The sequence below is a fragment of the Lutzomyia longipalpis genome, chromosome 1 (genome assembly GCF_024334085.1).
Source record: "Lutzomyia longipalpis isolate SR_M1_2022 chromosome 1, ASM2433408v1".
Classification (NCBI taxonomy): Eukaryota; Metazoa; Arthropoda; class Insecta; order Diptera; family Psychodidae; genus Lutzomyia; species Lutzomyia longipalpis.
In genome coordinates, this window is record NC_074707.1 from 43,379,444 (window position 1) to 43,392,116 (window position 12,673).

At 35.8% G+C, this 12,673-nt stretch overlaps 1 protein-coding gene and 1 long non-coding RNA gene across 2 annotated transcripts; one reads left to right on the plus strand and one right to left on the minus strand.

Moving 5' to 3' along the window:
* The first annotated feature begins 2,949 nt into the window (after nt 1–2,949).
* LOC129787662 (uncharacterized) lies at nt 2,950–4,140 on the plus strand. The gene is made up of 2 exons (XR_008750245.1): nt 2,950–3,474; nt 3,545–4,140. It is a non-coding gene; the product is annotated as an uncharacterized LOC129787662 (long non-coding RNA).
* A 1,872-nt stretch (nt 4,141–6,012) lies between these two features.
* Nucleotides 6,013–11,573, minus strand: LOC129787560 (PX domain-containing protein kinase-like protein). The gene is made up of 5 exons (XM_055823269.1): nt 11,299–11,573; nt 11,047–11,235; nt 10,199–10,891; nt 8,948–9,478; nt 6,013–7,138 (listed from the first exon to the last, which is right to left on the minus strand). Exons 1-5 carry the CDS (start codon nt 11,398–11,400, stop codon nt 6,842–6,844), a joined length of 1,812 nt encoding a protein of 603 aa, XP_055679244.1. The 5' UTR covers nt 11,401–11,573; the 3' UTR covers nt 6,013–6,841.
* Nucleotides 11,574–12,673: the final 1,100 nt, after the last annotated feature.

Below are 12,673 nucleotides of genomic sequence, written 5' to 3' on the forward strand. Positions count from 1 at the left end.
GGAGCTTTAGTGAAAAATAACGGGACCTAGCTTCGACCTAGATCGCTGGATTTTTTCTGGACTTGAATTTTAAAAGATTTTTAACCCTTTCGTGTTTAAAGTGAAACATAAAAACATTGAAACATGTGCTCACGATTTATTCTATAAACGCTATCAGAAGACATTTTTCAGGCAAAATGTCTTCTTCGACTTCAATTTAATGTAACTAGAGAAAACAATTGAATTCATAAAAAATAAAATGTTTCATGTTTGGGTCAACGTATGACCCAAAAAAACGCAAAAGGGTTAATATTCTTTTATCAATTAATTTTTTTTTCTAAAAACTCTGATGTCGAAAGCTCTGAAAAATAAAAATTTCAGTATTTTTCAAAGATTCCTTAAAATTAAAGTAAAAATGCATTTTTTCTCTTTCTCCTATATGTATATTACACAAATATTCTCACAATATATATATTTTTTGGGTTTACTTAATTTCTCCAACATATCCCTTAAATCCTACCTCTCGAAGTAAAGACATCAAAAATTTATCTTCTGTCTCACAATTTACCACATTTTTCACAAAATTTCTTTTACCAATAATTTTATCGGTATTTTTAGCATATCTTTCGATTGAATTAAAAATCAAATTAAAATGTTTTTTTTTTTTTTGAACGACATTTTCTATGCTGCCAAATTTAATTGTCTTTATTGGAAAAGCACACAATTAGTTTAACCATGGAATTTGGCAGCATTGTGTGGTTAAAGCGGTTAAATCTTTAATACGCTGACATGCGCTGCATGTTTACCCAACATGTAATTCCTTTTAATTGTATTATTGTTTTTGATTCTAAATAACAAAAAAATTAAGTAGTTTAATTCCTCCGCTTTAGTTTATAAAATTCAGATCATTAATTTTTTCTTCAATTTAAAAAAAAAGTTAATTACTGTGGAATAATTAAAATTGGTCAGGCCACGCATGTCAGGGTGTTCGTTAAACTTCTAATATAGGCGGTACTACACATTCTTCTGTGTTTTCATTATAAAAATAAAACAATATGAAATGTTATTTTTGGAAGCAACAAAAATATTTTTTGTAACAAAAAAAAAGTTCAATAAAAAATATATTTTGGGATAATTACTATCACGTCTCAATTGTATTTCTTTATGTTATGTATATACGTATATATTATATAGAAACATCTTTTTTTTTCTTTCAATAACAACAATTTAACTTTAATCTCTCTCCTTCATTCTCATTTAAAAAAAAAACACATAAAGCTTTTTTTCTTGGCCTCACTTCGAGGATGAACCCGAAAGGAGTTTCCTTATTTTTTTCTTTTACTCCCAACTCGACAATTCTTTCACTTTTTTTTGTTAAAAGGGACAAAAGGTATGGCAGGTGTTAGTGCAAGAGGAGGAAAAGAATATACATATAACACAATATTGATTCGATATTTATTATGGGAATGAAGCGTATAGAGAGTGTTTTATATGATAAACTTTTCATGTAATGCCGGGAAAAGCAAGTAAGTGAATGAATAGGAAAAATATTGAGGGAAATTGAATTATTCTACATCAAACCACCCTTCCACCCCCCTGTCGTGCACTCTAGTTGAGGGTGGAGGATGCTTTTGCATTCGAGTTCAACTTGGATGGCAAAACATGGTATAGTATTGATTTGCCATGCGAAAATGCACCACAAATATTTTAAACTAATATTGACTAAATGTTACATTTTCTACCTTTTTTTATTTATTTTATTTTTCCTCTCTCTGTGTGAGTTAAATGCCTTTTTAGATTATATTTTTATTTATACGTTTTACATTTTATTCGCTAATTTTTTTTCACCACAATAAAGTAGATTTTTTTTAGTTCTTTGATGTGTTGATTAGAACATCATTCTTTTTGTTTATCATAAGATCTTTATTTCTGTTTTAGTAGAGCTTTTTTTCTTCTAAATTTCTGTTTTTATTTTTAATTGATTTTAATATTTTTAGGGGAATCAAGGGGTTTAAGTTTGTGTCACATTTAAAACATCAATTTAATAGGGGGTACTCACTATAAATACTTTGCCTCTATGAGTGAAAGTTCAATGAAAGTTGAGAGGAGAGTACGAAGGTTTTGTAAGAAGTTCTAAAAATTTAAATTCTTTATTTTTGTCAATCATGAAAATTCATTGAATAGAATTAATTCCAAATCTTAAAAAATTATTTTGTTCCATCTTAATTATTTTTAAAAGATTTTCTATCTCTTTTCAAGATTTTCTTCTCAGCAATGAAGGATTATAAAAATTTTAATTTCTGAAATGTAAAAATTTCATATAATGTTTTGTTAGATCCTTTCGTAAATCCATCACAAATCTCCTTTACCTACTACAAATCCTGTAAGTCCCATTAAAAAAAAAGTTATAAATTCCATGTAAATTTTTCTAAATTCAGTAAAGAGTTTTGAGAATGAATTTTATTCAATTGTTTCTGTAAAAATCTTTTTTTTTTGGTATTTGTACCGTAAATTATTCATTATTTTTAATTTTGGTTTATATTTAACAAAATGGTCTCAAAAGGGTCAAAAGATTCCTGTTTGAAAAAGATCATTTTCTGTTTATATTTTAGTTTGTCCTTAAAAGCGACGCAAGATTTAAAAAAAATGTTTAACAAGTATTTTTTTTAAACTATTTTATTCCGTTTTTTTTTCAAATCTGATAGCCACAACCTGATTAAAATGATTTCCAAAACGGAACCACATTGTCTGATTTTGATAAATTCTAAAGTTCCAGTCAGGAAATTAAATTATCTTTACAAATACAAAACAAAAATTAGGTAGGTATATAAAAATTATTACACGAATATTTATCTAAATAGCCGATAAATATTAACCGCTTGACAGATTTTCTGATTATTCTTCTACCATCTATTATTCACTCTTTAACATTACGCATGTAGCCCAGGAAAGTTAATTTTTGACCTTACACAAATTCGAAGATGGCTAAATTTTGCACCATTCGATAGCAAAAATTCAAAGAAATCTTGTTTGTTTGGACGAAAACTGCGCTTATGTGGTTGCTTTTTTCACAAAATGCGATTTAATATTTTCCATACAATTTTCTATAGAAGCCATTGAATGAACAGGTGGCGCCGCGAGTAGTTCAACATTATAAATTCAATTTGATATTTTAACCTCAAAATAAATGTTTTTGTTTTCATTTTTGTGTTCGCGTCTATACTGTACGTCCGGAATACGTGAGTTTTTGGTGGTGCCCCACGCTTTGGGCAAGCATGTGACCTTGATCGTGTTGTGAAATTATTATTGTCACACCGGGACGCTTTATTGATTTCCTTTAAATATTAAAAGAAATCTCCGTCGGTGCATATGATTTTGTACTCAATCAGCCCAACCGGATGCTGGAAATCAGATTCTCTTGTAAATCCATTCCGACTGTCAAAAGCCACGCGAGGTACGCCGGATATCGCTGAATTTCATCGGGAAGAAATACCTGTAAGTAAATATTGATTCCTTGGAGCTCTCTGTCAATCACAACATTCATCAAATTATCGCATTCTGTCAGGTGAGCACCGCATCCAGAGGTTCTTCTCAACCATTGTCTACGTGAGTGTCTTCTCGGCGATCGAATGCGGGATCCTGGCGATCATTTATGGCACCTACATTGCCCGTGTGATGCGCTTCAATCGAACCAGACCACCAAGAAACTCGCTAGCAAACTTGATAAAGCAACGTGTACGGGCAGCTTCTATTCTTCTCGAAGGACCTTCCTACTTGAGTCCCAAAGTGGGCCTATTGAGCGACACCTGTTCTCACCCAACAACTGATTCAGGATCCCAGTGGAGTCGCTGACCCAACATCACGGAACCCCATTCACGCAATACCAGCAAAATAAGTTACTACTCAGATACACGGAAACCCCACAGGAAGTGTCCACACGAAAGGCACGAAAATTTGCTGTAAAAATTAGAATTAGACAAGGAATCACGCTCTATAATTTTAGGTCATTTTATTAGCAAGCTTTTACTGTTTTTAATTCTCAAGTTGTTTATTCTGTATAAAAAGATCATTCAAGGGGGGAAATCGATATGATTGTGTGTGTGTGTGTGTGTTAAATAAGACCGGAAAGGCAAAGAAAATTAAATAAAAGTATAGAAGAAATGTAAGGCAATTTAATTTTACGAAGGTGGAAGAGTGATTGCTTTCACTTCGGAATTCATCTGCATGAGACCCTGATTCAGATGAAGATTGTGATCCTGCAGGAAGCTTATGAGGTACGCCTGCTTCTTCAGCAATTCCGCCACATCGGCATTTTGCTGCAACCCTCGAAAAAACCCCGCATTGCATCCGGAAGTGGTCTGGTACGATTGAAGCGCATCACGCGGGCAATGTAGGTGTCATTAATGATGGCCAGGATCCCGCATTCGATCGCCGAGAAGACACTCACGTAGACAATGGTTGAAAAGAAGCTCTGGATGAAGTGCTGAACTGACAGAATGCGATAATTTGATGAATGTTGTGATTGACAGAGAGCTCCAAGGAATCAATATTTACTTACAGGTATTTCTTCCCGATGAAATTCAGCGATATCTGGCGCACCTCGCGTGGCTTTTGATGGTCGGAATGGATTTACAAGAAAATCTGATTTTCAGCATCCGGTTGGGCTGATTGAGTACAAGATCATATGCACCGACGGAGATTTCTTTTAATATTTAAAGGAAATCAATAAAGCGTCCCGGTGTGACAATAATAATTTCACAACACGATCAAGGTCACATGCTTGCCCAAAGCGTGGGGCACCACCAAAAACTCACGTATTCCGGACGTACGGTATAGACGCGAACACAAAAATGAAAACAAAAACATTTATTTTAAGGTTAAAATATCAAATTGAATTTATAATGTTGAACTACTCGCGGCGCCACCAGTTCATTCAATGGCTTCTATAGAAAATTGTATGGAAAATATTAAATCGCATTTTGTGAAAAAAGCAACCACATAAGCGCAGTTTTCGTCCAAACAAACAAGATTTATTTGAATTTTTGCTATCGAATGGTGCAAAATTTAGCCATCTTCGAATTTGTGTAAGCTTTTCCGCCATTTTTGGCTAATTTTCCTGGCCTAATGTTCCAATTGTCTCCATTAATGAAGAATTTTTCCCACAGGAGGTGGGTAAACTCCTTTTAGAGAAAAAAAAAACTTCACTCCTTTCGAGACAAAACATTCTTTTTTAACAAAGGTTCTTTGAACTTTATTTTGGAACAGACTGTAAAACATTGAAGCTTTTCCACTTTATCATCCCACGACGTATTGCATTTTATGTGACTTTTCACATTTCTCTTTGGAATTAATATGACCTTTTGTATTAAAATTGAAAAATACATTTTCCTCTCAACTTTGAGCACTTTTGTGTGTATTTTCGAGTGAGCACCCACAATGTGTGTATTTTTTTCTTTAAACACTCTCACAAAGTGTGTGGTAATTAAGGGGACATTTTTTTACATTCATTTAGGAGATTATTCTTCTCAATATGCGAAGTTATATTATGTAGTTATTCTTTTTAAATTTTATTTTAATTTATTTTAATGGTAAGACAATTTGACACAACAATTATAAGAACGCCTTTTTTTATTTATTTTTATCAATATCCATTTTTCAGCAAATTCTCTTCTTTTTAATACTTTTTTTGTTAGTATTTTCTGTTTTTTTTTAAAGGTGCAGTCTTATTGATTAATTAATTTTTTTTCATCTTTTCTATTTTCTCAATTTGCCTACTCAATTACCTTTTTATCTCTCCTTTTCTTTTTCTTTTCTCACTGTGGCATTTGTATGATAAATTGAAAGAAGAATAAGGATTCAAATGCACATTTTTTTCATTCGCTATGATAATTATATGTATGATAAAAATGTGATATTTCCTTATCACGTGGTTACGCAAGAGGGAAAATATAAAAACACACAATTTTATGCATTAGCCCCATGGATGAGTATATATGTGGTGAAGAAGAACACAAAATGATATACAATTTGAAACACATTTATAGAAGGAATTTAATATATAAAAATTTGCGTATTTTTGTGACTCATTCTTGCTAAAAATTCACGAGAAAAATATCCAATTACTCTAACGCAACTCATACCCAACAATAAAAAAAATGGAAACACAAAAAATGTACAAAATTGTGGGAGGTAGAAAAGCGAATTTGGATCACTTTTCAACCATATGAACCCCACCCTCTCTCCCACCCTCCCCCTATGCGAGTGGTAACGTCCAAAGCAACTCATTTTTAGTGCCTTTTGATTTACATTTTAGCTGTTTTACGTTTTTTTTTTCTCTTCATCTCCTACAAATATTTGAGAATTCTTTGCATTTTTTCGCGCGCGCGAGCCACATTTTTTTTCTTCTCTCCTCTCCATAAAAAACATTCTTCTCTTCATAGCACACAACGCTATATGTTTCAATTGGCGAGCAATTTTACTCTACAATGTATTTAGAAAAAAAAGCATTTCGTTTTTTTTATCATTTTGAACTGTGCAAGAAAGGGAAAACAAAGCTTCGCGTGCTTCTTTCTCGCACACATCTTGCGCAATCTTCTGATTATGTTATTTTGCCTCATCATTTAGTTTTTTTCATTTTTTTTTCTCTTTGCATTGTTGCACCCAAATTATAATTTTTTTGCTCATTTTTTTTTAAACTACATTTAAAATTGGTCCAAAGTGTACCTTTGACATGTAGCATTTTCTTAATTTTTTTTTTGTTTTGTAAAATTTTCCGCGCGGATTGAATAAAGAGACGGAGCATTAAATTGCATCCCATCCTTATTTTTTAGAGCAAACTTACCGCTGCTGCGGAGTTCCCTCCTCAATCATCAGAGGCCACTCGCCTTAGGGATGATTTATTGAACTTGCAGATTGAGTCAAGAAGGGCATAACGCCCGCGTTCCCCACTCGTTCCCGGCAAATTGATGTCATCCGTCGTGCGTGAGAGATTGGGCAGCGACGGTGGCGGTGGCGGAGGCAGTGGGGAGTCTGTCTCGTGGGACGTTGACACGCTATTGGCGCTATCAGATCGCGTTAGCGTGAGTGGTGCCACAGGGGGCCCATTTTGGAGCTGAAGCGATGTCTGTTGCCGCAATTTTGATTGCTTGTGCTCCATTTTCTGCAAAATGACACCCCCGCACACAAATGAAGAGGAAAATGATAGTATCCAAGATATATATTCGTAATTAGGGGTTCTAAAAATTCATATTAAATATTTCGTATAGAGGAGACTGGGGTTAAATTAAATAATTTATTTCTTCGATTTGTTCTGTAAAAACAATCTTGACTTTTGGGAGTAAAAATATTTCTTTTCTTTTAAATGTTTGAGAATTTTCAGAATTTTTTGAAGCATTTAAAATAACATTAAAATTTTTGTTTTCTTTAAAAAGTTTTTTTGCAAGGACATTCTTTAAATAAATAAAAATTATTATTAAAATGATTGTAAAAAAATCATTTTTTTTATTCAAGAATTTTCTCTTCTTTTAAGGAATTAATTTGAATTTGAAACAAAATGTAACAAAGAAGATTTTTTTATTACAAAATTTAATTTTTCTGTTTCAAACATGAAAATATTTTTCCTATATTTTTTTTCCTTATTTTTTTTGTAAAAAGCTTCGGAAAATTCAGCCAAAAACTTTCAGTAATTCAGTTTCGATAAACCGTTTTTAAATCAATTTTCTTAAAATCTGACTGAAATTAAAGATTCTGTAAAGTAATAATTCTTTCTTAATCATGATTAATCTCTAGGATTTGTTCCAGATTCTCTAGAACTCACAGAAACTGGCGGAAATAAGCGTTATTTCTGCCATAAACATTTACTCTTCTTCAATTCAAGCCAATTATTTAGCCAAAAGCTTTGTTATTCTTTCAGCACCAATAAATTCTTTCAAAGAAAACAGAAAATTTCATACGTCAACAATTTCCCTTTGCAAAAATTACAAACTAATAAAGAAAAATAAAATGCATTGAAAGCTTTAGTTTTTCCAAAGAAATTGAACTTTTTCGATTGATCTGCTAAAATGAAAATTAAATGTGAAAGTTTCTGGAAGAAATTACTTTTCCCCGGGATTGTTTTTCCATGAAAAATTTACACGCGATGAAAATTGTGAAAGAGAAAATGTAATAAAAGAATTTTCCGGAACTTACCTTTGAAGGCTTTTTAAAAAAGGAAACTCTCAATTTCTTATGAGCTTTTCCTTTGGATTTCTTTTAGAATTTCCCCTGAATAGAGCTTTTAAAGTTTTTGATATTAAAACATCTTTCTCACACTTTAATAATTAATTCTATATGCGTCCCTATAAATTTGCTGCATTACTGTAGTGTTTCCTATAAAGGGATATTGTTCGATTAACGATTTCCTCTCATTTTGCGTGACTCACAGAGCCCATCCGGCGGAGCATTTAATGGATGAACTATCTTAATAATTAATGAGTCACTCTGAGAGTCTGCTGGCACAATTTTCTTCTTCGTTTTTCCATTAATACTACATAGTCTTGTATACAGAACATTGACGAAAATCGAATGAGACAAAGTGAATTCATATATTGTTTCACAAAATATCGATGGGGCTTGCCTTTTGGGAGGAAAAGTCTCGATTTCCTCGCTCTAGTAAAGTTCAGCAGCATTTTTGGGGCGGAAATCGATGATTTATTCAGAGAATGAAAAGGTCATTCAACAATCCACGGAAAAAGGGACGAAAGTGAAGCAATTCACTTTCACAAACTTTCTCAATCGTCCTCGCTCACCGAAAACTTTCAAGCATTTCACAGGGTTTTACTGTGCAGAGAAATTTTAAGACTTTCCAGGGAGACGAGAGAGGAGTTTTTTGCAATAACCATTCACGCAAACTTTAACCCTTATGTGGGTCATTAAGGGAAATATGCAAAGATATTAAATTAAAAAAAAAGTGTCAAAGAGCTCAACTTACCGCCTTTGTCTTGATTTTCTTCTTTTCCTCCTCTGAGCTCATCCACTCCTGCACCCTAACAAGCCTCTTTTGGTTCCGCACAGACTTTTGTTCCTCCTTGAAGCGATGCTCAGACTTCTGTACGGCTAATTTGAGCTGCTCTTTTGCATTACTTGACCACTTAATGTGTGGCTTTGTTGTTCGCGTGGCTTTTGCCAGGATATCCGCAAAATTCGGCACATGCTCCAGGAAGAAAGCATGCTGAGCCACTTGATCGAGGCTTGGCAAGCCATTTTTGCATGAATCTCGCAGCAGGAGGGATTCAAGGAGCTGCCGCAGGGAGTCTGGGCAGTCTGTGATCTGCCTCGCTACGGATTCCTGCAGTGGATAGCCCATAGTCATCTCATACAGGAGATGCCCAAAGGAATAGACGTCCACAGCTTCGAACGTATTAATTCGGGAGTGTTGAACGAAAAAGGGCCGATAAAAGGCAGGCACGCCCAGGATAAAGTTCTCAATGTCCAATAAACGGGCAGTCCCATTTACGATTACCTAATGAAGAGATTTTTTCCTTTTTTGGTATCCGCGGAACGAACACGTGAACAGGTTTTTTAAGCTGACAGACTTCATTTTTGTCCTATTTAGGAGGAATTAAGGGTCTAACTGGGTCTGAACTATAAGATTTTTTCCAACTGTCCTAATTTTTAAAACTATTCTTTAAAAAATCTGTTTTGAAATGTAAAAAAAAAATATTTTTCTTGAAATTCTCCTCAAAATTTGATTTTTTATTGAATAAATTCACAGAAAATTATGAAAATCAGCGAATATAGGTACCCTTTGACATTTAAAACTTTCACACATTACAAAAGGTTAAAATTCAAACATAAAAGGTAATATACATTTTATAATCTATGCCCCAGGAGATTCAAGGAAATGTCTGTGTGCAAAAAGGAAAACACATTTATGGAGGTAAACAAATATATATAGTTCTTCAATCCTTTTTCATACAAATAAATGTTTTTTGTTTGTAAAACAACAAACGGAGCTTTTCACACGAAATGTTATTGAAAAGCTGATATGAAAATAAAAATTGCAATTTTACCTTCAAACTTTAATAGAAATTACCTCAACTACAGCACCTGACTTGCTCGAGGAAAATCTGGATTGAATTTCATGAAATTTTCTACGAATTTTTTTAAAGGATTTAAAGGGATTTTAAGTCTGTCAGGGGAAGGATTCCTTATTTTATTAAAAAAAAAATATATTTTTTACCACATTTCCAGCATGAACATGTCCATTGGGAAGCCCCTTGGAGTGCAAGAATCTAATTGCCTCGAGTATTTGTCTCCCATAGAGCGCCACATCCTTTAGCGGAAGCGGAGAGCGCCCCTTTGGGTTGCCGTACTTCGTGAGGAAGGGATTAACCGGCTGAACGCAACACAGCATGTCCTTGAGTGTGCCATGCGTGACAAATTTCCTTATCACGAGCGCCCCATTGTCGTTGCTCGTGACATAGTCAAGGGGCTGAATGTAGGGATGCTGCAGCCCACCGAGATTCTTCAGCGTTGAATGAATCTCACGATCATCGATGTACTTATCCGGCCCGTATTCCGTCCACGCAAGAATGAGATCTTGTGTTTCACTTGGTGCACTACCATTGCCCACGGATTGAGCTCCGCGTGCGTGACTCTGTGAGATCGTCTTGACGAGATGCTTCGTTTGCCCGGGAGAACTCCGTCCCGCTTGTAATTTCATCGTTACGCGGAAGTAGTGCTTCCGCAGGCGCCACCCAATGGGCCCCAAACTCTGCCCCAATGCATACTGCCCCTCCGCCCGGAGGCACAGTGAGGCATTCTGGAGCGCGAGATCGTGGAATGGCGTGGAATAGCTGTCTGGATCGACGAACTTCTTTGTGGGGAGCGACGACGCCAGAATAGGATTCATGAGCACGTGATTGATATACTCCTACAGTGGCAGGAAACAACCCCCGATTTACGTTTAGTCTGATAAGCTAATCTAAAAGGGATTCTGGGGAATTTTTCTGACACACTCCGTGGGTTTTTCCAGAAGAAAAATATCAATTTGGGGACCCTAAAACATCAATAAAAATCTCTCTTTACCTGGAGTGCGAGACGACGCTGAGCTATAAACTCGGGGTGCATATTGCCAAGGATCTTTTTGGCTGGCAGGGGCAGGTCGATGCCCGAGATTTGCAGGCACTTATCCAGGTGCAGGAAGTCATTGTAGCGCCGCAGCAATCGCCAGGAATTCTCACTCAACGGACCCCGCTGGACCCTCAGCACGTACTCCTGCAACACACCACATTAAAGCACACCGCACGGCGCCCCCAGCAAGCCCCACACAAGCCCTACCGTGTGTCCATTCACGTTCTGAGCAGTTTCAATAAAACATTTAATTTCCTCGGTGTCGTCGAGATTCACTTTCCTCTCGATTCTCTTCTCAAATATCGCCATTTGGAGGGGCCGCGCGTGCACGACATCTTCTCCCACCCATACCACACACCTTTACGGACACTTTCGATCACTTTTCACTGCAATTTCACTGCACTTTCCCGATGAAAAATCACAACAAAAACGCGACGAAAAATTTCTGCGCAAAATTTTTCCACCATTTGTCAATTAATTGCGTGAAGTTTGCTGCGTTCCCTCTTCGCGGTCACCCTAGTCGTGTGAAGTTGGGTACAGATGGGGTGAAAAAACACCCCATAAATAAAATTTGGACATTAACGGATAAACAAAGTTTATTTTCCAAAAATGCGATTTTTCTTATTTTTCTCGCACTTTATTGCCACAAAACACATTTTTGGGGCTCCTGGGGCATTTACAGGTGCTCCGGAGACCCCGCGGAGCAGCTCAATGCGGAATTTGGGGCCCGCGGAAATTTTGACGGTTGGAATTACAAATTTGAAAATTTTGACGGTTGGGGATTTTACACGCACTTTTTTTCTCGGAAATGGATTTTCGCGAACTTTTCAAACCAATGATGCCAATCGTCGCAGCGTCGTTTCCCTGGTCACAAAAAACACAATTTTCCCGGAAAATTCGGCGAAAAACGAGAGAAAATCGCGAAAAACTGAATGTGTGAGGGAGATAGTATCAGTGACGAGCGAGTAAGAGAATCGTGGTGAAATAGCATGTGCATCCGTCTCATTTTCCCGTCATCCAACTAAACAGCGCCATATAACGTCTGGTCCAAGTAATAAAATTTGAACTTAAACGAACTTTTTTTTATTTTTCCAAAAAAATGCGATTTCATTGTTTTTTCTCAAATTTTTGGGCACAAAACACATGTTTGGGGCTCCTGGGGCACTAACGGGTGCTCCGGGGCTCTCGGGGAGCTCCTCCGTGCGGAATTTGGGGCCCGCGGAAATTTTGACGGTTGGGGATTTTACACGACTCTCGTTTCCCGGAAATGGGTTTTCGCGAACTTTTCAAACCAATGATGCCAAAAATTCAAAAGTGTTTTCCTGGTCACAAAAAACACAATTTCGCTGGAAAATTCAGCGGAAAACGTGAGAAAATCGCGAAAAACTAAATGTGTGAGGGAGACAGATAGCGATAAAGTACACCCCTCTCATTTTCTCCCTAACTAACAGTGCCAAGAAGTACCAGTGACTGATTTTAGAACTATATTTTTATGGCGCGAAATTTAAAAAATTGCCAAAAATAAAAAACTTTTTTAATCAAAAAATAGGGGAAATTGGGGGAAAAAGGGGCTCTATTTCCC